Here is a 25,518-nt window from a genome sequence, read left to right on the forward strand (position 1 = left end):
TTAAATGGATTGATATTCTTATTTTTGAATGAAACATTATTTCATGGCGTTACATTATGAGTTCTATTGATAATATAAATGAATAGATGAAATGAGTTATTTTTTTATATAGATAGTAATAAAAAAAATTATGATTTTATATACATAATATTAATCTTACACATATAAGATATTTAATATTATTTTTAATCTAAAAATTTAAGATAATAATATAATAAATATTTTCATGAATATAAGCTTCGTTGAATATAGAATCACATGAGAATGATGAATTGATGAAAAAGGAACATAAGAAAAATGTTTAGTTGAAATGCATGTGACAAAAAGCCGATGGAAACAAGATTGTTAGAAATGAAAAAAAAAAGTTGTTTTATTTTTCTATTTGTAGGAGATTTATTTTCAGTTTTTTTCTCTTTATCATACTCATTCACAATAGAATATAAAGACATTGTTAAGGCAATAGAAACAATGAAGAAAAAGAAAAGACGGTGAATGAAAAAGGAATGAAAGTTTTATCTTGAAAATCATATGTTCTTGAAAAAGAAAAAGTTAAGAAAATAGAAAATCGTTTGATAATACTCAAAATAGTATGGGTGCTTTTTGTCTTTTTCAAAAATACAACATCCCACACCACACTTTACTTTATAAAGCAATTTATCTTTCAATACTTTTTTTACACCTTTTTTGTAAAGGTGATTATATTTTTCCAAGTGAATTATAAATGCCATTTTATATGTTTTATATATTAGTGTGTCTCCGACATCCTTGTATTATATAAATCGCATTTTTTTAATAATATTAAAAAAATTACAAATAGTTTATTTTATTTTTCAATTATGGATCTAAAATTGCGAGAATTTACACCATAAGATAAATAAACATTAATGATTTATTTTTAACTCATTCAGTATAATTCATTTCAAAATATATTCTTGAGGTACTCACATGGGGAGACGCAAACTTCGAAGCACCGATATAACAACATTTTAAATATTTGATGAAGTAATAAAATGACTAAAGTTCTTAGATAACTTTGTGATCCGTGATCCTCGGATTTAGGGATTAAATTAAGGACTTAATCAAACAACAACAATAATATGTTTTGAAACAATGCATTTGTTAGCTTATTTATTATAATACTGTAATGCATTAAAACAAACAAACAATCAACTATCATAAGCAACAATCGAATCAGCAAAGGCCATCGAAACAAAAAATTTGAATCACTCTAACACAAGGTGAAGCTTTTTGTTAAGAATTAAGATCTATTAAGTCATTTCAATGGAGTAATAATCTTTCTGAGTTCATCATCTCAGGTTTTACCACTCATGTAGCAGACACTGAACAATAGCATTTTTCCCAGAGAGTGATTGGTAACAATATCTCTTCTCCAACAGGTAGATTATGTCTTTGGTCTACACTACACATACCAGGAATGCATCAAAATCAATTTGATTTTCTATTTCACTATGTATAAATACAGATTTTCGTCATTGTCAAGAAACATTTTTGTTTCTCTATGCTTCAATTTCAATCAGTGATCATCAGATTCCTCAAAACCGGACTTGGACCTCATAGTATACTCAGCAACAAGTTGAGCAAAGGATGATGACTTATTCTCTAGCAGTTTTGTTGGGGTGTCATACTCCTCAATAAATCCTGCAACAATGTCTATCCAAATCAGAAAATGAAACATCAAGGTGCAGAGAATATCAATGCTATATGAAGAACGAGAGCATTTCTTAACCTTGACTAAGAAGCAGAACCATATCACTGTCAAGAACTGAAGTTATTCTGTGTGCAATGGTAATAACTGTGGAGTCAGTGAAATGTTGCCTAAGAGTTTGCTGAATCAAATTATCTGTAGCTGTATCAACTGATGCAGTGGCTTCATCAAGAACCAAAACCTTGCTTTTCTTAAGCAGCACCCTGCCAAGGCAAACCAACTGTCTCTGACCCATACTCCAATTCTCACCATTCGCACTAACTACAACATCAACTTCAACATTAGCAACAAGTTCAAGATCAGATTTATTAGAGTTATGTTCAACAAGGTTCCAAGACAAACCTTTGGAGTCAAGCTTTCCTTCTTTCTTTCTAACTTCGTCTCCAAGTTGACACTTATCCAAGGCCTATTTAAAAAGAATGTTAACGAGTGCAATACTATCTTTCAAGAAAGATTACAAGTATAGTCTTTTGGACAGAACATAGTGTCCCCATATAAAACCAACCCACCTCCCAAATCTGTTCATCAGTGTGTTCTTCCAGGGGGTCCAGATTATTTCTTACTGTCCCTTCAAACATTGTAGGATCCTGAGGAATAATGCTTAGTCTAGACCTCAAATCATGAAGTCCTATGGAACAGATGTTGATGTTGTCAATCATAACTTTCCCAACAGCAGGCTCAACAATTCGGAAAAGCGTTTGTATGAGAGTGGATTTACCACTTCCTGTTCTCCCAACAATACCAGTTTTCAGTCCTCCATGAAATTTGCACGTAAGACCACACAACACAAGTGGAAGATGTGGAGCATAGCGAACCTTCAGAAAGGGAAACACATCATCTTAAACATAGCATAAAACAACATGTATAAATTACGTTATATGTTGGCATGACTTTCTTACCATTTAGGAACAGAAAAACTTCACATGCATATCATAAACGGAACGATCTCAGAATGAAAGAAATCAAAAGAAACCAAAGAAACCAAGAATGTAATAGCTTGAAGTACCTGCAAATCTTGTATATCAACCTCGCCATTTGAGGGCCAAGAAGGATCTGGCTGATTTTCATTTATAACAAGGGGAGGCTCACTAGGAATACTAGTATACTGAAGTATTCTCTCTACTGATATAATTTTGCTCTCCATTTTGCACAGACTCCATATCATCAAAGCTTGTATATTGTTCAAATTTAGCCCATATGTAACTGCTAAACCAGCAAGGCCTTAAAAGTCACAAAATTCATAAAAAAGGAAAACAATCATGTTCAATTCCACATTACATTAGCAGACTAAACTTTGATTTGTAACATATACCAGACTGGAATAACGCACCTGGATCTATGAATCCTGGTGGAACTGATATTATGAATATTAAGGAAAAGGCAAATATGATAGAAGACAACATATCTAAGCGGAAGCACAACCATTCCATGGCACCAGCAATGTTGAACTTTGGCCGAGAATACGCATCAGTCAGTTTCATATTTGTTTCCTGAAATCTTGATTGCTGATCAAAGCTTCTAATGGTTGAAGTACCAGAAATTGTTTCAGAAAAGTGTTGTATGAGTGGGGCTTTGCAGACTCCAACTAAACGTGTTAGTTCTCTGGCTGATGGAATATAATATTGCTGCAGAATTACAAGTTTGAATGATCTTAGAAATCATCTTAAAATAAAATTGATACATAATCCGTATAATCCGTGTAGGCAAAGCCATTGCCAGAAGAGAATGAAAGCAATGCAACAAATGTATGCCACCTTATTATACAAGTCTACATTACGCTGTCAGATTAATACCTGATAGCAAATGCTGACAATAATCACAGGTATAAAGACAACGAAAACCTGCCATGCAGCCTGAGACATCACTGCTATAATTCCTAGAAGTTGGATCATAATGAAGGCAAATGATGCAATTTGACGAGGAATGTTTGTATCCAATGCATTTTGATCCGTTGAAACCTGGAAGAGAACAGGAGGAGAGACAAGTGACACAATATTAAATAATGTGTAGTTGTCGAAAACAAACAACAAAATAAGGGTACCATACCATTAATCTAGAGGAAAAATGTTATTTAAGACAGAAGTCGTATCTCTAAAAGTAATGAGGTATACATACTCTGTTAAGCATTCGCCCACTTGGAGTGGAATCAAAAAATGACATTGGAGCACGAAAAATGCAATAGTGCATCTTGGTGAAGAGTATGGTAGCTGTTTTATAACCAGCTGTGACAAGAAGCATTGATCTGGCAAGAATGCATAAAGAACTTCCAATAGCCAAACTAACATAGATTACTATAAGAGTTGTTTCTTCAACAGGTGGTTCCACATCTGTTGAGACAGGAGTCGCCCAAGCCATCCAATAATTGCTACCAATTTGAAGAACTTGAAAAAGAATCTGAGCTAACAATATGAATGGTACAAGAGCTCCTCCATATGCTGTGGTGATACATTTCCAATAAACTGAAAAACTAACTTTACCTTTCACCCTTTCTTCTTTCTGAATAAACTGGCATTTTGGTTCACTTTTGTCAGTTTTGCCATTTTGTTTATCTGTACTTTCCTCCTCTTCTTTAGAACCTTGCGTCCCAGAGACATTTACATCTTGTTCCAAGGTGCTTATTTCATTAGAAACATTTGTGCCATCCAATGAATCTATCGTAGACAGAGCTATTTTGTGTGCACCAACAAGTTCCATAAAATCAGCTCCATAACCAAGCAAATCATTATACCTTCCACATTGAGTAATTTTTCCATCTTTCATAACCTAACGACAAAGATAAAATGACGATTTAAAAACAAAGCTATATTTTACATTCATGGCTATTAAATTACGAGAAACTACTCACCAATATATGGTCAGCAGCAGGTAAGAACTCGACTTGATGAGTGACATAAACCACTGTTTTTGAACTTAGAAGGCCTAACAAGCATTCCTTGATACAACACATGGAAAAGTTCACTTACAAAATAATACAAGAGTCGTGTAGTTGGAAGAACAAAATTTTAGAAGAGTTAAATCAATGATTATTCGCATTATGCCGTGTGTAGTTCAGGTTATATTGCAGATAATGAACAAAATAATGAAACCAAGTTACCTTGAAGAGGTGAGAGCCCGTGTGAGCATCCACACCACTGAAAGGATCATCAAATAGATATATATCAGCATCTTGGTAAAGTGCACGTGCGATTTGTATTCTTTGTTTTTGTCCTCCACTCAAATTTATTCCACGCTCTCCTATGATTGTCTGATCACCAAATGTCAAAATCTCCAGATCCTTCTTCAAGGAACACGCTTCAAGTACATTCTCGTACTTTTCCCTATCCATTTGTTTACCAAACAATATATTATCCTCAATCTTGCCACTTTGTATCCATGGAGATTGAGCAACATAGGCCTTTGTTCCACAAACCTTAAGGATGCCTGATATCTTAGGTACTTCTCCCAGTACACAAGAAAGTAAAGTAGATTTGCCTGATCCAACGGTACCACAAACTGCAACCCTCATCCCGTTAGAAACTTTAAGGTTTATATCTTGCAATGTTGGGTTGGGGGAAGATAATTCCCAAGAAAAGTTTCCATCAACTAGTTCAATTGCTGTATCAGAACTTCCCCGGGGAAGCTTCTCTACAACATCAGAGGGTAAGTCATCCATACGAAGAAATGATGCAATCCTATCGAGAGACACTTTAGTCTGTGCCATCATCGAAATTGTATCTGGAAGATTATAAATGGGTTCTTGAAGAATCTCGAAAGTTGCGAGTGCAGACAATATATTCCCAGATTTTAGGGGGACCCCTCTAAGCATACAAGTACCAAAAGTAACCACGGCTACAAATGTGGGGGCACCCTTAAACAAAAACGAGGTAACGGCTGCAGTATAGGCACCTCTTTTAAGCCAACCCTGCTCAGTTTTCCTGAGCTCAGTTATTTTTGATAGAAACTTCATTTCCCATCCTTGAAGTTTGAGAATCTTCATATTCCTTAAAATCTCGGTTGTGGCTTTCATTCTTCTATCTTTCGACTGCATCAACCTCTTTTGAAACTTCCCCTGCAATGATCCCAAGGGAACATTTGTCAGCATAACTACAATAGTTGCAACAAAAGCAACAATGGAAGCCAGCCCAAGGTTTTTATACAAAATCAAAAAGGCCAATGTAACTTTCAAAGCCACCATCCACAAATCATGTATATGCCAACTGAACACACCAACTCTTTCAGCATCAACAGCCATGAAATTGATTATTTCCCCGTCAGTGTGCCCCTGCTTTGATTGACAAGAAAGGGTCAGAGCCTTGTTATAGATCATCGTGACAAGCAATGCACGAATTCTAAGTCCAACTTGCTGCAACCTAAAGCACCGATGCAATTGAGACAGACACTCTACGATCTTTGCAAAGAAAAACGCGGAAATCAAAACATAGCCCTGGTTTTCATAAAGCCGTTGTCCATCAAGGTACTCAACAAAACCATCCATAAGATAAGGACCAACATAAGAAGCCAAAGCGTGAAACAAAGCAAGAAAAGCTGTGAACAGAATCTCCTTCCACGATATCATTACCAGCGACTTCACCAACTTTAGTGTGGTGACACTATTAATTGCACCACAATCAGCCTCAAGTTTATCTCTGAAACCAGGAAAAGCTCCAACTACACTGTCTCTGCTGTCTAGTTGAGGAACATCCTCAAGGTCCAGGGTCTTCTTATTGCCAACAGCTATAAGAGGACCCACCCAAGAGAAGGTAAGAAGGCTCAAAAAGCCAGCATACGAGAAAGGGGTAATAGTGTTCCCACCCTTGGTCTCTTTTATCTCCAAGGCATCATCAACACTTGTGTCACCGTCCAAAAGAGGTTCCTGAGTACCGTCATGTTCTTTTGCTCGCATGTGTCCTTTGTTTTTCGCAAAATACCCCACGTAACAGAATAACAAACCAACACAAGTGGAAAGCACATTAGAAACAATGCACTGAGTTGGCAAAGCAACGCGTCTTTCTGATATAACAACAATGTCCACCACGAAGCAATAGCAAGACACGAAGAGGTACAAGACGCACCAAGCTTTGAAGAGGAATGAGAACCTTCTCTCGGCAGAACTGAAGAACCTCCTGTGCAAGCAAATACAAACAACGCCCCACGCAAGTGTTCTGAGCGCCAAATCCAAAAGATTCACGAACTTCTCTTCTGACCAGCCACTAGAGTACCAGCAGAAGTAATTGAACAAACAGAGGAGAAAACTGAACGTAGAAACACCAAGAGAACAAAACACGGTTGTTTTGAAGAGGATGTTGTCGTGTTTCTCCTCCGACTCATCCCTGATACGTGTTGTGAATTTCTTCCAAGTCCATGACAGTGAAACCGCGATGAGTAACAGAAGGTGGAAGAATCCGGATAAGCCATGAAGGAAAACGGGTTGGAGGAGAACATTGTTGGAAAGGTGTATGTAGGAAGGGTGTAAGAAAAGAGACAACATGGTAGTTAAAATGAAGTTGAAAAACTAAATTTGCTGAACTTGAATATGTGGAGTGTGCTTGGAAGAAATGGGACAGTACAAGACAGTTCGAAGTTTTTGAGGTTACAAGGAGTGGAAATTGTGTGTCGAAAAGTGTAGTAAAAAATGTAAGACAGAAAGAGTCAAAAAAAAAAAAAATGGGGTTCGTTGGGAAGACGGTAACTTGGTGGACAAGACTCAAGTTTAATTGAAGGAACAAAATGGTAAAAGAGACAAAAGGGTGGCATTCCCAGAAAAAGGAACAAGCTTTGAAAAAAAAACCACCATTAAAATGAAACATAGTCTCGTTGTTTTTTTATTTTATTCTTGTCGGCCAAGTAGAAGGTGACGTTAAACATGCATTTCTTTAACCTAACTCTTTAATATTTTCCTAAAGTTACCAATATTCAAATGAAATATTAGAAGCTTAATATAAATTAAGACTCGTTTAATATAAATTACACGACTTGGTGTTGATTGATATCACTCACCACTCACCTAAAACTAAGCTCTGAACACTCCATTGCATACTTTATCACACACTCAACTTTTTTCCACATTTTCCACATCATACATAGTTCAGTCACATGTTTATGTCAAATTTAAAATCTTAGTCATCTATTGTACATGTCCTGTTCCAAAACCATTTAATAACTTCTTCATACTTGGAATTCATTTCATCACACATGTTAATCACTTTACATCAGACAAACATCTTTTAACTCTTTCTTCTTCTGCATTATAGTATATTATACATTCAAATTTTATACACAATCTTCAATAGGAATTTATAAACATGTAGAATTGTATATCCTATAGAATCGTTATCTTATATAAGTTCTACAAAGAAACATATCTTATATATTAACATTTGGTTTCCATTTTTTGTTATATGAATGGTAAATTTATATAAAAGCATGCGTACTTTTCCGGTATACAGAATAATACATGTGCTGTGTGAAACTGTATAAAATGGTTTTTAATGTTTTTACACACGAAACACTACTAATAAAGATTGAAGTTTTCGTATGAAAAATACGATTAAAACTAGTTTGTTAATATTTTCTCTACAAAATGATATTTTGTATAACGGTGTTAAATAATTATAAATAAACACATAAGACATGTATTCTGATTTACATTGTTAAACATATTTAGACTGAACAAAAAAAATTTTCAGCACTGGAAGAATGTTTTCGAAATTTCTATTCATTATACAATTATACCTTCACAATAATTCTTATATCCTATGTTTGAGGGTTTAAGTTTTGTGATGGAAATGTAAAATCTGTTGCCTTCTACCACCACAATCACCGTATTTAAAAAAATATATATAGAATTTCGTTATGATTTTATATTAGTTAAAAAAATATAAATCTTATTTAAATTATTAAATAATGTGAGAGTATCAAATAACTAAAAAGTATAATTAAGAAATTATTCTATTTTATCTCATTTATATCAAATATTTAATTAATATAGTCAAAACTATGTTCAACTTTCAAAGTCTCTTTTATAACAAATATTTTTAATCATATGTAAAAATATTGTTGAATAAAAATAGCTTAAAAAAATTACTTCTCCCGTCCTACAATACAATGTGATGATAATTTACTATTCTTTCCACATGTGTATTATTTTCACATAGAGTAATTAATTTGAGAATAACTTAAAAAGAAAAAGAAATAATGTTGTATTAAAAAAGGAGTATGTCAATAATTTTTTTTAATTATAATAGAAGAAGCATGTCACATAATAAGAAATAAGAATGCCAACATTTCTTTTTAAATTATAACTATTGAAGAAGCCCGTCACAAAAATAAAATGTATTTAATTAATATTTAATTTTTGTGAAATATATCCTGTACTTTCTCAACTACTACAAAGTTACTTATTGAAATCTTTCTTTTGCTATCTAGTCTTTCATTCATTACGTTGTTCCCGCCCTTTCTCACTTCATCTTCTTGCATACTCCTAACACAGATTTTCTGCTTCTAAATCAAAATCAGCATCAACAAAACACAAAACACAGTCAGGTACGTTTCAAATGACATCTCTTTTGTTCTTTCATTCTCTTCTACTTAATATAAACTCTCATTCTGCAGTTCAAATTTCATTTCTTCTTAGCAAGTTTACTTGCACCAGAGGAAGTAACGTAGTAGCACCTTCTTCCTTTGCTAGTTTCCCCCACAAAAAAAGTTTGCGTCTTTTGAACCTCTTATGGCATTTCAACCCAAAACCGAACCTGGGTCCTTGCCTTGGTCCGTTTCTACCTCCAATAAAAAAGAATACGGTGAAATGAGCATATCCGAGCTAGTTTCTGTGCTGCGTATTGCGTATAAAATTGAGGATTTTGATAAAATTGATAAAATTGAGCAAGAGTTGGTAAAGAGGGAAGCAAAACATAGGGCGGAAATTGGGCCACTCCGGGAGAAGATTGAGCTGGAGAGGCTCAACAGAATTGAAGTCGAAGAGAGACTGAAAATCAGAGAGGAGCAATGTGAAGAGGGGAAGAGAGCCCAGGAGAATTATGAGCAGTTGTTGGAGAAAGTGAAAACAGGTGGCTTGGTTGAAAAACATGCTACTGAGGAGTTAAGGAAAAAGAACGTTGCTTTAGAACGTGAAGTGTGTGAGCTGAAGGAGTTCAGGAAAATAATGCTAGATGAGATGAAATCTGTGGCTGAACTAAGGGACACGATCCGTGTGTTGAAGGAGGAGAAGGTTGGGGACAAGAATGCTCTTGATGCCCTTAACATGAAGAACATTGAATTGGAGGAAGCAGTTGAGAAGAATTTGAAGTTGGAGAAGAGATATCGTAAACTCCGTGCCAGAGTTATGAAGTTGGAAGAGAATATCATGCTTTTGATGTGTGAAAATCACACTGAAGTGGAGCTTAATCCTGCAGTTTCTTTCGCTGTCAAAGACGAAAAGGATGTTCAGTCTCCCAAAAAAGGGAACAAGGAAGATGCTGTAGGTGCATTAGGTATGGAAATTAAAATTCTTGCGCTTTATGTTCTATTATATTTTGTTTCCTTAGAAAACTGCAAGTCATCTCTTTTTGTGTTTTCTTCCTTTCTACTGATAACTTTTTCCTTCAAATAATTGCAGAAAATGAACATTTACAAAGGGTTGGAAGGATCAAAAGAAAACGAGCTTCTGATATTGAGGCTTCTACTTCCACATTTACATCCTCTGCTGATTTATTTGAAAAAGAAAATTTCCCTGTAAAGAGAAGTAAGTTCTCTAATTAATATTATATGTGAAAATTTTGAGTTGTTCTTAGTTTAAAATAATAAGCGTGTTGGAATTGTATATCTAGCTATGGTAGTCACACTTCATATCTTTCTGAATGATTATAACATTGGCGCAAAAAACTACTTTGCTCGAGGACTATTATTTGTTGGAAAATTTGACTTATATTTAGTAGAGTTTTCTCTTCTAGTACTCATGCATTAGTTTTGTCAGCTGCTGTCACCATATCAGGGTAATCCTTTTTTCTTAGGCATTCTGATACATGAATGTTAAAGTTAATATATAACAGCAGTAAGTATACCTCCCTCATGTTCCTCAACAAGGTCATGATCAGCTTTCAACACACGTAGGAGGAGTATTTGGAATGATCAATTCACAATCTTCACTCGCTTTAACCTCCTTCTCTATGGTGTTCCTCAACAGTGTCATCACCCTTTTCTCTATGGTGTGGTACCCAAAAATGAATTTTAAAAAAGAAAATAAAAAGCAAGAACAACATATCTTATTTATTCTCTTGCATAGAAAAACATTAGTCTGTTTAAAGTGGCATTTGGCACTAATCATTTCAACTCACCAGTCTAGAACAATCAATTTAAAACACAATTACGATACCTGTTGTTGTATATTATTTTTATTGCTTCTTTTTAGTTATATTGACCTCTTGTTTTTTCTTGGCACAGGTGTCATGGACACATGTCTTCAAAGTCCTGCAAAAAAGATAAAAACAGGAAATCAGGCTGATAGGACCCAAAGCGTAAATGGGTCCAGTGAGCCTCTAATTCATGAAGTGAAACAAGGTTCAAGATGGGGAAGGGTATATGTGAGAAAGAAGTAGAGTTTCCTCTCCTAATCAAATTTTTATCCTTTTTTGTTTTCATCTTCAAAGCTCAAATTTGAGACTTTGTTGCTGCAAGTGTACAAGTTCAGTGTAACTCAGACCAACATGTTGTAAAATTGTAGTAAAAAATTTATTCCATTATCCTAAATCTCCCTCTGTTTCACTTCTTTTTCCTTTATTAGGATTTGTTTATTTTGTTGGAACTTCAACATCGACTCTAGTCCTTAACACATTTCTTTCTCATCTTACTCTGTTAGTGTTTGAAGATGTAGGTAAGATTACTTGTATATTCTTCCTCTCTTAAGGTATTTTTCTCTTTTTTTCACTTAGTGCCAAAATAATTCTTTTTATCTCCACATATTCTTGGTTTATTTAAATTACAGTTAATATTCATGAATGTTTGGCATGTTATATGTGTTCCTGCTTATATAACTGCTGTGACTTTGCATTGTCCGATAGATTGAATTTGAATTCTCTAGTAAATTTACTGATTCACATATATCAACTATAGAAACTTAAGAACTGCTAGAACCGAGAGAATGTGTCTGTGTATGCAATGACCAACCCTCTAGTAAATATGTACTTAACTGTATTATGAAAATTCATGTATTTAACTCACGAAGATTTGAATGTGTAATACAGGTACTTGAAGGTCTTCAATGATTCGTGGAAGCAGTTTGTGCAGATTCGGTCTAATGCATCTTGGGAGGTAAATGCAAATTTATTATTGTTTTGTTAAATGTTAGTAATTGTATGAAGTACAATGGTGTACAATTGATTGCAGAAAAAGAGAAAAAAAAAATCAAGAAATCCAAAAGAAGAACCATACTCTTCACCTGTTATCTGGAGGGAGTTATCAGGTAATATATATAATCAGTGAGGATGTTATATTATCCATTGCACACCATTGTGAAAAGATTATGTTAGGACACTGGTTTAAGATGTTTAAGATGCTCATTAATCAAGTTCAAGCAGTGATATTAAACGAATTTTTTTTAGGGAAGTATTTGAATATTTCAATCATACAATGAGCATGTAAATCTATAGAAGTTAGAAATGTTCAAGACATGTACAGCTATTTCCAAGCATTATAACAATGTGCATTTCTTTTAGTCAACAATTATGTAATATGTTTCTTGTTTCTTTAGTGTATGCTGTGTTTTGGTGCTACAATTATTGTGTTGAATGTTCTGTTTTTTTTTTTATGTGGGTTATTGCCGAAATATTGTTGCTTATTTAATAAATAGTTGTCCAATTTTGTTTGTTAAAATTTGTTTTAATATTAAAAATGCATGGATATATTACACGAAAAATGACATCACTCTCTATATCTTATCTAAGAAAACTTCATTTTATAAACTTTTCAAACCGGCTTAATCACCTATATTGATACTTCAATTTTTAATTGCTAAAATTTTATAATAAAAAATAATATTTAAAACAATTTTCTAATTACAATATAAGAAATTTAATTGACTATTGTGAAATTTTAATGATACAATCATTATTGCATTTGAAAAAGATAAAAAAAAAAATGTGTTTAAGATGTTGGGCTGACTAAGTAAATCGGTCCAACGCTTTTTAAATCTGGTCCATGAAATATATCCAATTGTAGGCAAGTGCTTCCTGCACTCCATTAATTTTCTACATAATTAAAATATATCAAAACAAATAAATTAAAAGATTAGTTTACCCAAACTAAATTAAACTGAAAAATAAATCAAATTTATATATTACTTTGAAATTTTTATTCATTGCACACTTATTATACCTTCACAATAATTATTATATCCATTGTTTGAAGTGATGAAAATGTACAATTTGTTTCCTTCTACTTCACAATCACCGAATTTAAAAAGGTGTAGAATTTCTATTTAATATTTATTTTAAAAATTAAAAGAGAAAAATATATTTAAATTATTAAATAATGTTGGACTATCAAATATTAAATAATGCGGGACTATTAAATATAATAAACACAATTATAATTAAGAAATTACTCTATTTTATCTCATTTGTATCACATATTTAATTAATATAAATTCAGTCAAAACTATGTTCAACTTTCCAAGTCTCTTTTATATAAAATAATTTTAATCATATGTAAAAATATTGTCCAATCAAAATTACTTCTCCCTCCCTTCCAATAGTTTACTATTGTTTCCATACCATATAGATGTATTATTTTCACATAGAGAAATTAATTTGAGAATAACTTTAAAAGAGAAAGAAAAAAACGTTGTATTAAAAATGAAAATGTCAATAATTTTTTTGTAATTATATCAGGGTAGGATAGAAGAAGAATGTGACGTAATAGAAAAATAAACATTAGAATGTCAATATTTTTATTTTAAATTATAATTATTATAGGATAGAAGAAGCCTGTCACAAAATAAAATGTATTTAATTAATACTTAATTTTGTGAGACATATACTTAACTTTGTCAACTGCTACAAATTCACCTTCTTTTCGTTCCCGCGTTTTATCTTCTTCCCTATTCTTCGCTGGCTAACACAGACTTTTTGGTTCTGATCAAAACCAGCATCATCAAAATCAAAACACAGCAGGTACGTTTCAAATGACACTTCCTTTATTCTTTCATTCTCTTATCTGAAAACAAACACTCGTTATGCAGCTCAAATTCAATTTCTTGGTAGCAAATTTACTTGCACCAGAGGAGGCAACGTAGTAGCACATTCTTCCTTAGTTTTCCTCACAAAAAAAGTTTGCGTCTTTTGGATCTCTTATGGCATTTCAACCCAAAACTGAACCTGGGTCCTTGCCTAGGTCCATTCCTACCTCCAATAAAAGAGAATACGGTGAAATGAGCATATCCGAGCTAGTTTCTGTGCTGCGTATTGCGTATAAAATTGAGGATTTTGATAAAATTGAGCAAGAGTTGGTAACGAGGGAATCAAATCTTAGGGCGGAGATTGGGTCACTCGGGGAGAAGATTGAGCTGGAGAGGCTCAAGAGAATTGAAGTCGAAAGACCAAAAATCAGAGAGGTGCAATGTGAGAAGGGGAAGAGAGCCCAGGAGAATTATGAGCAATTGTTGAAGGAAGTGAAAACAGGTGGCTTGGTTGAAAAACATGCTATCGAAGAGTTAAGGAAAAAGAACTTTGCTTTAGAACGTGAAGTGTGTGAGCTGAAGGAGTTCAGGAAAATAATGCTAGATGAGATGAAATCTGTTGCTGAACTAAGGGACACGATCCGTGTGTTGAAGGAGGAGAAGGTTGGGGACAAGAATGCTCTGGATGTCCTTAACATGAAGAACATTGAATTGGAGGAAGCATTTAAGAAGAATTTGACTGTCATAGAGGGGTTGAGGAATGAAATTGGTAAACTGACAGACGAGAAACACGGACTTAAGACATTATTTGAATCTATGGAGAGGAAATATAGTAAATTCTGTGTCCATGATGTGAAGTTGGAAGAGAGTACTATGCCTTTGATCAGTGAAGATGCGTCTCATCGTGGGAACACTGAAGTGGAGCCTAATCTTGGAGTTTCTTTCGCTGTCAAAGATGAAAAGGATGTTAGTGACTACGAGCTTGAAAATGACACGGGGGGACCTGTTCCTTTACAAGGGGATGAAGATACTCATTGCTCTGTTGATATTGGCAATGCTCAGTCTCCCAAAAAAGGGAACAAGGAGGATGCTGTAGGTGCATTAGGTATGGAAATGAAAGTTCTGTTCTCTTTGCATCTCTTACTTCTGTAGTACAGATTTACATCTATATTATATCCTTTAAGATATTTAATTGGATCACACTGAGTTGATTAATACACTTTAGTCATATTTCTTACCCTGAACCATGCCGACGTTTTGAGAGAAGGAAATGGCTATTGGCGAGAACCATGTTTTAGTATATTAATTGAAAGGGTGTGGTGAGGCAAGCAATTCTTGCTCAAACTGGATTAATTGATGACTGGACCAGATTATATTAAAATACTAAAAAAATCATCAGAGTTTAAGAACATACACTCCTCACATCATCCAATCTTGTTCTTGAAGTAACAATATCATGGCTTGACTTGTTGTAGAGTCCTGGTCATCTATAAAATTTGAGGGTCCTAATTTTAAATCATAACATTGATGTTTTCTTCTGCTTTATGTTCTATTATATTTTGTTCCCTTAGAAAACCGCAAATCATCTCTTTTGGGTTTTCTTCCTTTCTCCTGATAACTTTTTCTTTCAATAAGAACAAAAGAAAGAGCAAACAGAAGCAGGCAATAAGGGTAGCTTATTTTGTTTATCCATAAATCAAGATTACATGTATCTGCTCTGAATTTGATCAAAGTATACGGTGTTAATTACTTGAAGAGCCCGAGGCTGAATTTTTCAAGAAATGCGGAGACCACATCAAATTTTTACTTGTATTCCAGAATCTACTATTTATTCTCCTAGCTTTTGACTGAAGTATATAATGTTAACAAAATAATGTTAAGTTTTAACACATATTCTTTGTACATGCAGGGGTAAAATTCAAATTGGAAAAGGAGATCGTGGACCTAAGTGATGATGATGATGATGATGATAAGTACACATCACAAGGATTGCATGGAGAGAAAGTTATTTCTCAAATAATTGAAGAAAATGAACATCCACAAAGGGTTGAAATGATCAAAAGAAGACGTGCTTCTGATATTCAGGCTTCTACTTCCACATCTACATCCTCTGCTGATTTATTTGAAAAAGAAAATCTCCCTGTAAAGAGAAGTAAGTTCTCTAATCAATATTATATGTAAAAGTTTAGATTAGTTCTTAGTTTAAAAATATCAGCTTGTTGGAATTGTATATCTAGCTATGGTAGTCACACTTTATATCTTTCTGAATGATTATGACATTGGCAAGAAGTATGACTTTGCTCAATGGCTGTTATTTGTTGGAAAATCTGAAGTACAGTTTTCTCTCCTAATCAAATTTTTATCTTTTTTTGTTCATCTTCAAAGCTCAGATTTGAGACTTTGTTTCAAGGATAAAGTTCAGTGTAACTCAGACGAACATGTTGTAAAATTTTAGTAAAAAATTTATTCCATTGTCCTAAATCTCCCTCTATTTCACTTCTCTTTCCTCTATTAGGATTTGTTTATTTCTTTCTCATCTTATTATGTTAGTGTTTGAAGATGTAGGTAAGATTAATTGTATATTCTTCCTCTGTTAAGGTATTTTTCTCTTTCTTTCATTTAGTGCTGAAATAATTCTTTTTATCTCAACATATTCCTGGTTTATTTATATATATTTCTACTTATATAATTGTTGTGACTTTGGATTGTCCGATTGAATTTGAATTCTCTAGTAAATTTACTAATTCACATCTATCAACTATAGAAACTTAGGAACTGCTAGAATCGAGAGAGTGTGTGTGTATGCAATGACCAACCCTGTAGGAACTTAGGAACTGCTAGAACAAGGACAGTAGAGTATCCTAACATAAAAAACCCAACTATCATATTCATCAGCTGAATTAGCAATTGCATAAAACTTGTCCGGGTAACACTCGTGCATTAGTTTTGTCAACTGCTGTGACCATACCGGGTAATCCTTTTTTCTAGGGCATACTGCTACATGAATGTCTAAAGTTAATATATAATAGCAGTAAACATAAGATCTTCACAACAAAAAGATAGTAAAATACAAGTAAAAGGGATAATAAGATAAAGTCAATCTATGTATACCTCCCTCATGTTCCACAACAAGGTCAGGATCAGCTTTCAACACACGTAGGGGAGTATTTGGTATGATCAATTCACCATCATCACTCTCTTTAACCTCCTTCTGAATGCTGGATTCTTTTGATTGTCATTTTCTTCTCTATGGTGTGGCACCCAAGAATGAATTTTAAAAAAGAAAAAATAAAAAACAAGAGTAACATATCTTATTCTCTCGCATAGAAAAACCTTAGTCTGTTTAAAGAGGCATTTGTCACTGATAATCATTTCAACTCATCAGTCTAGAACAATCAATTTAAAACACAATTTCGTTACTTGAGGATATTTTGTGTCTAAAGAAGAGACTTTAATTAATAATTGTTACTTTTAATTTCACTATGATGTATATTAATTATTCTTCCATGTTTAGCACCATTGGCAACTCCCACACAGGACACTCCCTTGTTTTCCTCACCATCATTGTCTCCATCATGCCAATTTAGGTAGGTCCTCAAACCCTCTCTCTATTATTTAAGAAATTTTTTTATCCAGCATGTTTTGATTGAATGTTATGATGAAATGTTCATTTTAAATTATAAGACTAAGAGTGTTAACTCGTTGCCATTTTGTGTGTTTAAAATTTTGGTTATGGACAAATACAGATGTTATGTTGCCGAATTTTTGGCAGATTTTTGTGAAAGGTGGTTGTCAAATAGGGGATCACATTTGATCCTGAGAGCAATATCGAGGACTAAGCCTCACATTTCTCTTTGTAAAATTGTTTCGTATTCAATTAATGAGTGAATATGTGTTTGTTGAAGCAACTAGCCCATTCAAAGTTACGTACAAGCAACTGACAATAAGAATTGGAAAGCATGGTTTAGTTTTAAGTAAATACATTATAAGTAAATAAAACTAGTTAAACTCAAACTATCGTAAAAAAACCTAAGGTAAAAATGGTTGTTTCAGGTTACATAAAAATTACTAGAATTGTAAAAAGGGTTAACTTTAGCCCTAGATAACATTTTACGTAGGGGAGATTTTGGTATAGAATTTTTTTTTTCCATAGCTTCATATCACCAAACTTTAGTTGTTCGTTAAATCTAATGACCATCAGAGTTACACAACACATTTTATATTAGTAGGTTCATTTTTACCAAAAATGAGTTCTTTCAAGATCTAAAAGCTTAGATTATGAATCTATGAATTTTTACGTGAAACTTCTTTCTTGAATCCTATTTTTAGGCATATAAAATTCATTTTGAAGACTTGGAAGGTTTCTTTCACTGAATTTTAGACTTATCTTTCAAAACTAATTTTTTAGGTCCTTTCAACCCAAAAATTGAAAGGGATGCCATTTTCAAAAGATTTAAAATTTTCAAGAAAACCAAAATTCACAACTTTGTTTTAATGTTTTCTAAATCTGTTTTGAGTTTGCCTGAGATGATGAGACCTAAATCTAGACAAAGACGATGTAAATGGTAGTCATACTGAGCATGATGAAGACATGTTAGAGAATATTTCAATCTAAGTCATGTTTGTTTATACAACGCATACACATATATATGTTTCATTTAAATATGTACTTAACTGTATTATGCGAATTAGTGTGTTTAACCCACGAAAATTTGAATGCGTAGTACAGGTACTCGACTGGTCCACCTTCTCACAGTGGTACTAAGGTTTTAGTTAAGAAGGTTAGAGGCAGCACACGTTTGAGGAACTTGACAAGACGAATCAGTGGAAAGAGACTTCAAGTCCACATTGATGCAGCTACAGGGAGGCCATCAGGTCCGAACCGTGACACATTCACTAGCTATTTAGGTGCATTGGCACGTGAGAAGGTGTCGATTTTGCATCCTTCATGGGATCACGTGAAGGAGTCAACAAAGAAGTTGCTTTGGGAGGATATTTTGGTAAGAAACTTGATTTAAGTTGTTTATCCTATATACATTTATTCTTCTTATTAAGTATATTCAATAGGAATTGATTTATGTATGTAGGCACACTTTGAGATAGTACCATCTGAAGCTGTCAGGGGGAAGACATTATCTTCAATTGCAAGCATGTGGAGACACTTTAAAACCTACCTCACTACGCGATGGGCTTTGAATGAGGACAAAATTAACCGAGGAATGACTCCATGCAATATATATGGTATCGATGAAGATACGTGGAAGCAGTTTGTGCAGACTCGGTCTAATGCATCATGGGAGGTAAATTCAAATTTATTATTGTTTTGTTAATGTTAGTAATTGTATTAAGTAAAATGGTGTACAATTGATAACAGAAAAAGAGAAAAAAAGCTCAAGAAATCCAAAAAAAGAACGATACTCCTCATCGGTTATCTCGAGGAGGTTATCAGTTATTGGAGGAGAAATTGATGGCTGAAAAGATCAAATTAAGGGAAGAGCAGACATCAGAATGTGATATTGAGGCTCAGACCAACACTAGTCCCCCTTCTCCTCCTTCCCGTCACGTTAAATGGAAGAGGGCTCGAATGACATCATCAGGCCAATTCACATCAGAATCAGCACTTCAAATTGCTAAGCGCATTGTAAGTCTTCTAGTCTAGTTTTAAACTTTGTTCTTATTGAAAAAAGCACATTCTTTAGGTATTTATGATAAATTGGTTGATTACAGGATTCCCTGGAGAAGCAGTCCAAACAGGGTATGTTTCATCCCTCCGGACGTCAAGATATACTGGCTACTGCTATTGGACGTCCAGAGCATCCTGGTTGTGTTCGTACAGCTGGTAAAGGTGTGGGAATACGACAATATTTTGGAACATCCTCTCCACATGTTCACACTGCTTCATCGCTGAGCCATGAGGAGTTGGAAAAGATTGAACAACAAATAGCTGCGAGGTTGAAGACCCAAATCACTGAGCAGGTCATGCGGGAAATGTCTTTAGTTGATCCTTCCTCACTCCCCTCACAAGCACCTCAGTCCCCTCCTTTAGCTCCTCGTGTTAACACAATGGAAAATTCTGCTGCTGTAGTTGTAGACCCGTCAAGGGACAAGACTCACTGACACCAATAGTTGGAATGAGTTATAATGAGGATCCAATATTATCCACTCCACACCATTGTGAAAAGATTATGTTAGGACACTGGTTTAAGATGTTTATGATGCTTCATTAATCAAGTTCAAACAACACAACCTTGAAAGACTTGTTTTATTTGGCCCCTACAGTAACATTAAACAAGGTATGCTCTTGAATTATATATATATGTGTATTAATGTTAAGAATCATTTGTATATATGGGTTACAGTTATTAATTAATTATTTTTTGGTTAGGATTCTGATAGCCTTGCAAAGGGGTTCTTCTCTACCGTGACACTGTAAGAGCTGATAACTTTTTGGCTGAATCTTTTGCATCCTCCTTTCCAGAGATATAGTGAGATGTTTTCTTTCCTATTTAAAATGATGAATGAGAACATGTCAGTTAACTTAAATTAGAGGAATGATCTGGAAATTTTTGTGGGAAGTATTTGAATATTTCAATCATATGGGAATGTAAATTTGTAGAACTTAGAAATGTTTAAGACATGTATAGCTATTTTGAAGCATTATAATATGTTTTCTTTAGTATATGTTGTGTTCATATGTGTTTTTGTGATACAATCATTGTGTTGAATTTTCTGTTTTTTAGGCTGCTACTGCTGAAGTAGGTGGTTGAATTTTCAACTGTTGCTTAGTTAATAAACATAAGTTGTGAAATTTGCTTGTTAAAATTTGTTTTAATATTAAGAATGCATAGATATATTACACGAAAAATGACAGCACTTTCTATATTCTTATCTATGAAAAATTGAAGTTTCAGTAATGATTTGTTTTTTCCCATTTTAAACTGTTAATTTTTTTGTTAGTTTATTGTTATAGAATTAATCTATAAAATATTGGTGGCTATTCATTATTAATAAATTAAATCGTATGTAAATTTGAGTTAAAAAATAATTCATATATAAATTTAAGATAATAAAGTGTAATGATAAGTTCTCTTATTAGTCTTTTATATAATAAGAATGTAGTCTAAATAATAAAATTATTTTAGTTTCTAAAAAATAAATTAGTTTAGCTGAAAATGGTACATATAGTTAACTAAATTAATAATTTGATTTAGTTAAACTTGTTTCAATTATACTTTTAGTTTAGTTCGGGTAAACTACTTTTCAATCTACTTGGATTTTTATATATTTTAAGTTCAACTCATTAATTTCTAGTAGGATATTGATACAACTTTATCTTTATCACTTGTTTTATTTTTATTTTTATTTTTCTTCAACATATATATTTGTTAAGGAAATATTAACATTTATTGAAATGCTAATTTAATTTTTAGTTTCAAGAAAGGATAATGTAGATACCATAATATAGAAATGGTTATCTACAGTTGTAAACAGTTTAGTTCAATTTTGTTGTTGAAATTAACTATTAACAATCCTATCTGATTCTTGTGTGGATGTGTTGGAATTTGAAAATCAATAAACTAATTACACTTAAACACATTTAACGTAGCAAAATGTAGAAGAAATGCAAAAAATGAGTTTTTGAGCACATCTGAAGCTGAAACATTGCAATTAATTGGAAAAAACCTTCATATTCATTTAATAATAATAATAATAATAATACAGTTAATTAAATTAATTTTTTTCAAAAGAATACAGAGTGTTTTTATTGTATTGTAGTCTTTATTTTTTTTATTATTTTCTTGTAGTTTCTTTCCTTAATTATAATGTGATGATATAATCTATGACACGCCAATGATGATCAAAAGTTTCATATGAAATAATAAAATAATAAAATCGTTTAATAAAATTGTAAAATTGTGTTATATAACCACTTCAACCCAATTAAAGCTATTTTTCAATTAAAAATTAATCATACTTACTTTTTTTTCTCCGATCACAATTTTACATACACACAAAACAGAATAAAGTTGACATTTATTAATTTATTGTACAAAGAAAGTATATTAATGCTCCCAATGTCTTGTGTTATTTGTTAACCGTTAGCAGAAAATATAAATAGAAGTGTTCATTTCACAATACCTTTTAACACTCTGTCACATGTGATAGGGATGTAAAGGGGAGGGGGAAGGCCAAAATGTTGCAGAGGAAAGGAATATCTTGGCCCCATTGACGCAGATAGTTTAGAATTTTGTCATGCAAAAAGTATATTGAATAAACACCAACTTTCTGACCAACATGTTGGTCTGAGTTACAGTTACACTGTACTCATATCCTTTAAACAAAGTCTAGAACTTCAACTTTGATGAGTCTGATTCTTTAATAGAGATCTGTCATATAGAACAAAGTCATAATTAGTAGCAAAGTATTTTTTACTCCAAAAGACAATACGTGTAACTCTCAGAGCTACATATACAATCTCAAGAAGCCAGTATTTTTAAACTAAGAACTAATCTAAGGTTTCACATAAAAGATTGGCTAGAGAAGCACCTGCTCTAGATTCTGCGAGTGAGGAAGTATCTGCTGGACAAACAAAAGGCTGAGTTAGTTGTTTTCAATATAACCAAACAAATAGTGAGGATATTTACGTAGTACATTGTCTCATTTACCCTGGCAAAGTGTATGTATCAGAACTTGCCGGCGAAGTTTTAACTCTCTTTAGAGGTGGATTATCCATTTCATATAAATCATCACTGGATGTTGATCGGGAAGAAGTCTGAATATCAGAAGCACGTTTTCTTGTGAGCGTTTCAACCCTTTGTGGATGTTCATTTTCTCCCATAATTTGAGAAATAGCTTTTTCTCTATGCAATCCTTGATTTGGACACCCATCATCATCATCATCATCAGATAAGGTTATGACCTCCATTTCTAATTTGATTTTTCCCATGCAGACACAAGAAATATATGTTAAAACTTATTTAACAGTATACTTCAGGCAAAAGACAGGACACTAAAAAGCTGTAGATTCTGTAATACAAGTAAAATATTGGTTGTTGCCTCAGTATTTCTTGAAAAATCCATCCAAGGGATCTTCGAGTAATGAAAAATGTATACTTCCATCAAATTCAGAGCAGATACATGCAATCTTGTTTGTATGGGAAAAAGCAAAATGTGTTACTTTAATGATTGTGAGGAGTGTAGGAGTGTATATTCATAAACAAGATTAGATGATGTGAGGAGTGTAAGTTCACAAATTGTGTCTAATAATAGTTGCAAACTATGATTAGTTTTTTGGTATTCTAATAATATCTGGTTCGGTCACCTATTAACCAGTTTGAGCAAGAATTACAAGCCTCACTACACCAAAACATGGTCCTCGCCAATAGCTATTAACTTCTCTCAATAAAATCCTAATGACTGAACCTATCAAGAAATATGACCAAAGCACATTAAGCTATTCAGTTTGATCCAATTCAATATTTCTAAAGGAGATTATATGAATGTAAATCTGTATTATAGAAACAAGAGACAAACAGAACAGAATTTCATTTCCATACCTGATGCAATATCCTTGTTCCCTTTTTTGGCAGACTGAGCCCGGAAAGGAACATGCTCTCCAGTGTCATTTTCAAGCTCATAGTCATCAATAACCTCTTCATCTTTGACAGCATAAGAAACTTGAGGTTTAGGCTCCACTTCAGTGTTCCCACAATCAGAGGCACCTTCACTCATCAAAACCTTTATATCATCTTCCAACTTCACAACACTGGCACAGAGTTCACCATATTTCTTCTCCAAAGACTCAAATAATGTCTTCCGTTCGAGCTTCTCATCTGTCAATTTATCATTGTCAGTCCTCAACCTCTCTATGACAGTCAAATTCTTCTTAACTTCTTCCTTCAATTCAGTGTTCTTCATGTTGAGAGCATCAAGAGCACTCTTGTTCCCATCCTTCTCCTCCTCCAACTTACTGATCTTGGTCCTTAGTTCAGCCACACATTTGACATCTTCTACCATTTTTTTCTTCAACTCCTTAAGTTCACAAACTTCACGTTCTAAAGTAACGTTCTTTTTCCTTAACTCCTCCATATCCAAGCCACTTTCTTTCATTCTCTTCAACAGCAGCTCATAATTCTCCTGGGCTTGCTTCCCCTTTTTGCATTGCTCCTCTCTGATTTTCAGTCTTTTTGCTACTTCAATACTGTTGAGTCTCTCCAAGTCAAGCTTTTCTCGGAGTGACCCAATCTCCGCCCTCATCTTGTCTTCCCTGTTCTTGAGTTGTTCTTCCACTTTATCAAAGTCCTCAACTTGATACGCCACACGCAGAACTGCCACAAGCTCCGAGATACTCGTTTCGCTGTAGTGTGTTCCAGATGTCGTCAAAATGGAGCTATGAAAAGACCCGGGTTCGGTTTTGGGTTGAACTGCCATGAGAAGTCCAAAAGACGCTGACTTTTTTCTGTGGGTGAAGGTAATGGAAGTTGAGAAAACGAAGGAAGAAGACGAAGGGAGAAAACGAAGGGAGAAAGGAAGTGTGATTTGAAACGTATGAAGGAAGAAAGGAAATGTGATTTTGAAACGTACGAAGGAAGATGAAGTGAAAAAAGTGGAACATGGAACGACGAATCAACAACTTTTGCACTATAAACCAAAACAAAAATTCAAGTATTGGAATCAGTAACTTTTGCTGTTGCATGTGAAATTATACACCTTTGGTAAACAAAAAGGACAACTAACCATTTTTGTTTCTTTGCTCCAACTCATGCATTTCTTATGTAATTTGACTAATTTATATTCATTCCTTCTCAAAAGAGTGTTTATTTTTAAAAAGTGAAAACATATTTTAAAATAATGAATGAAGATTATATATATTGGAAATTTTGTATTTTAGTTTCACAGTAAGATAAGAAATGTTGAAGAAAAAAAGTCTAAACTTTCATAATCCACATGTTTATATATGATATTGATTTTTTTTTTCCTTCTTACCAAAATAACGTTAAAAAGTATGTGAGTTATTCTTGTATCTTCTCTGGGGTTTATCGTTGAGAAATACTTTAAAAATACAAATAAAATAACTTAAAAAAATGTATAATGATCATGTAATTTAAGAGAGGTAAGTAAATGATAAAAATCAAAACAGGAAAAAAGAAAATATTACTAAAACCTGAGAGAAAAATGTTATTGAGGTCGGATGCAAGATTTATCATTTAAATATTTTGTTTCCAATAATAGTATTTACGGAGAAGTAAGTATTGGATACTTACAATCACAAAAAATAGTTCACAAATTCTGTGTGTTTTTTCTACCAAATTTGCTGTAATTGAATATTTCTTATTTCTCCGCCTTAAAATCACTTTTACGGTCTCAGAATAATTACAATTTTAATTTCTGAAAAAATCAAATAATTAATTTTCTCACTATTCAATGGAATATTTCATTTTACTTTCCTATTTTTTTCCCTCAAAGCATTTCTTTTGTCACGAATCTTGACAATCATATTATACAACTTATTAATATTTTTTAATACAGTGAAAAAAAATCTCAAATTATAATTATTGTATAACGGAGAAATAACTTATTTAAGCTATCTTCTTACGTTGATCCTTTGTACAATTAAAATGAAATTAATGCATAATAACTGATA

General features: G+C 33.2%; 4 protein-coding genes across 9 annotated transcripts; 2 read left to right on the plus strand and 2 right to left on the minus strand.

The window, feature by feature from the left end:
• Nucleotides 1–1,340: 1,340 nt before the first annotated feature.
• Nucleotides 1,341–7,256, minus strand: LOC114193952 (ABC transporter C family member 3-like). Of its 2 annotated transcripts, XM_085665516.1 has the most exons (11): nucleotides 6,994–7,120; nucleotides 4,821–5,374; nucleotides 4,572–4,658; nucleotides 3,842–4,489; nucleotides 3,520–3,684; nucleotides 3,057–3,351; nucleotides 2,733–2,947; nucleotides 2,236–2,541; nucleotides 2,069–2,132; nucleotides 1,748–1,987; nucleotides 1,341–1,659 (listed from the first exon to the last, which is right to left on the minus strand). In XM_085665516.1, the coding sequence occupies exons 1-11, from the start codon at nucleotides 7,118–7,120 to the stop codon at nucleotides 1,535–1,537; spliced, it is 2,826 nt and encodes a 941-aa protein (XP_085521642.1). In that variant the 3' UTR covers nucleotides 1,341–1,534. The 2 variants fall into 2 exon arrangements, with proteins under 2 accessions (XP_085521642.1, XP_027939759.2); XM_028083958.2 differs by having other exon boundaries at nucleotides 4,821–7,256.
• Nucleotides 7,257–9,140: 1,884 nt separating this feature from the next.
• LOC114195184 (uncharacterized) lies at nucleotides 9,141–12,015 on the plus strand. Its single transcript, XM_028085574.2, has 4 exons — nucleotides 9,141–9,247; nucleotides 9,317–10,194; nucleotides 10,320–10,445; nucleotides 11,144–12,015. The coding sequence occupies exons 2-4, from the start codon at nucleotides 9,432–9,434 to the stop codon at nucleotides 11,296–11,298; spliced, it is 1,044 nt and encodes a 347-aa protein (XP_027941375.2). The 5' UTR covers nucleotides 9,141–9,247; nucleotides 9,317–9,431; the 3' UTR covers nucleotides 11,299–12,015.
• Nucleotides 12,016–13,778: 1,763 nt separating this feature from the next.
• On the plus strand, nucleotides 13,779–20,555 carry LOC114194046 (uncharacterized). Of its 2 annotated transcripts, none has more exons than XM_028084081.2 (9): nucleotides 13,779–13,869; nucleotides 13,960–14,979; nucleotides 15,784–16,026; nucleotides 17,389–17,461; nucleotides 18,604–18,874; nucleotides 18,962–19,174; nucleotides 19,249–19,515; nucleotides 19,602–20,167; nucleotides 20,260–20,555. In XM_028084081.2, the coding sequence occupies exons 2-8, from the start codon at nucleotides 14,049–14,051 to the stop codon at nucleotides 19,989–19,991; spliced, it is 2,388 nt and encodes a 795-aa protein (XP_027939882.2). In that variant the 5' UTR covers nucleotides 13,779–13,869; nucleotides 13,960–14,048; the 3' UTR covers nucleotides 19,992–20,167; nucleotides 20,260–20,555. The 2 variants fall into 2 exon arrangements, with proteins under 2 accessions (XP_027939882.2, XP_027939880.2); XM_028084079.2 differs by having other exon boundaries at nucleotides 13,787–13,869; nucleotides 13,938–14,979.
• A 1,333-nt stretch (nucleotides 20,556–21,888) lies between these two features.
• Nucleotides 21,889–24,490, minus strand: LOC114195384 (uncharacterized). 4 transcript variants are annotated; one of them, XM_085666051.1, is made up of 4 exons: nucleotides 23,432–24,490; nucleotides 22,541–22,802; nucleotides 22,422–22,451; nucleotides 21,889–22,261 (listed from the first exon to the last, which is right to left on the minus strand). In XM_085666051.1, the coding sequence occupies exons 1-3, from the start codon at nucleotides 24,303–24,305 to the stop codon at nucleotides 22,427–22,429; spliced, it is 1,161 nt and encodes a 386-aa protein (XP_085522177.1). In that variant the 5' UTR covers nucleotides 24,306–24,490; the 3' UTR covers nucleotides 21,889–22,261; nucleotides 22,422–22,426. The 4 variants fall into 4 exon arrangements, with proteins under 4 accessions (XP_085522177.1, XP_085522176.1, XP_027941637.2 ...); XM_085666050.1 differs by having other exon boundaries at nucleotides 22,422–22,454; XM_028085836.2 differs by having other exon boundaries at nucleotides 21,889–22,451.
• Nucleotides 24,491–25,518: the final 1,028 nt, after the last annotated feature.

This window comes from Vigna unguiculata, chromosome 8, assembly GCF_037176805.1.
Source record: "Vigna unguiculata cultivar grain cowpea cultivar isolate G323 ecotype 2 chromosome 8, ASM3717680v1, whole genome shotgun sequence".
Taxonomy (NCBI): Eukaryota; Viridiplantae; Streptophyta; class Magnoliopsida; order Fabales; family Fabaceae; genus Vigna; species Vigna unguiculata.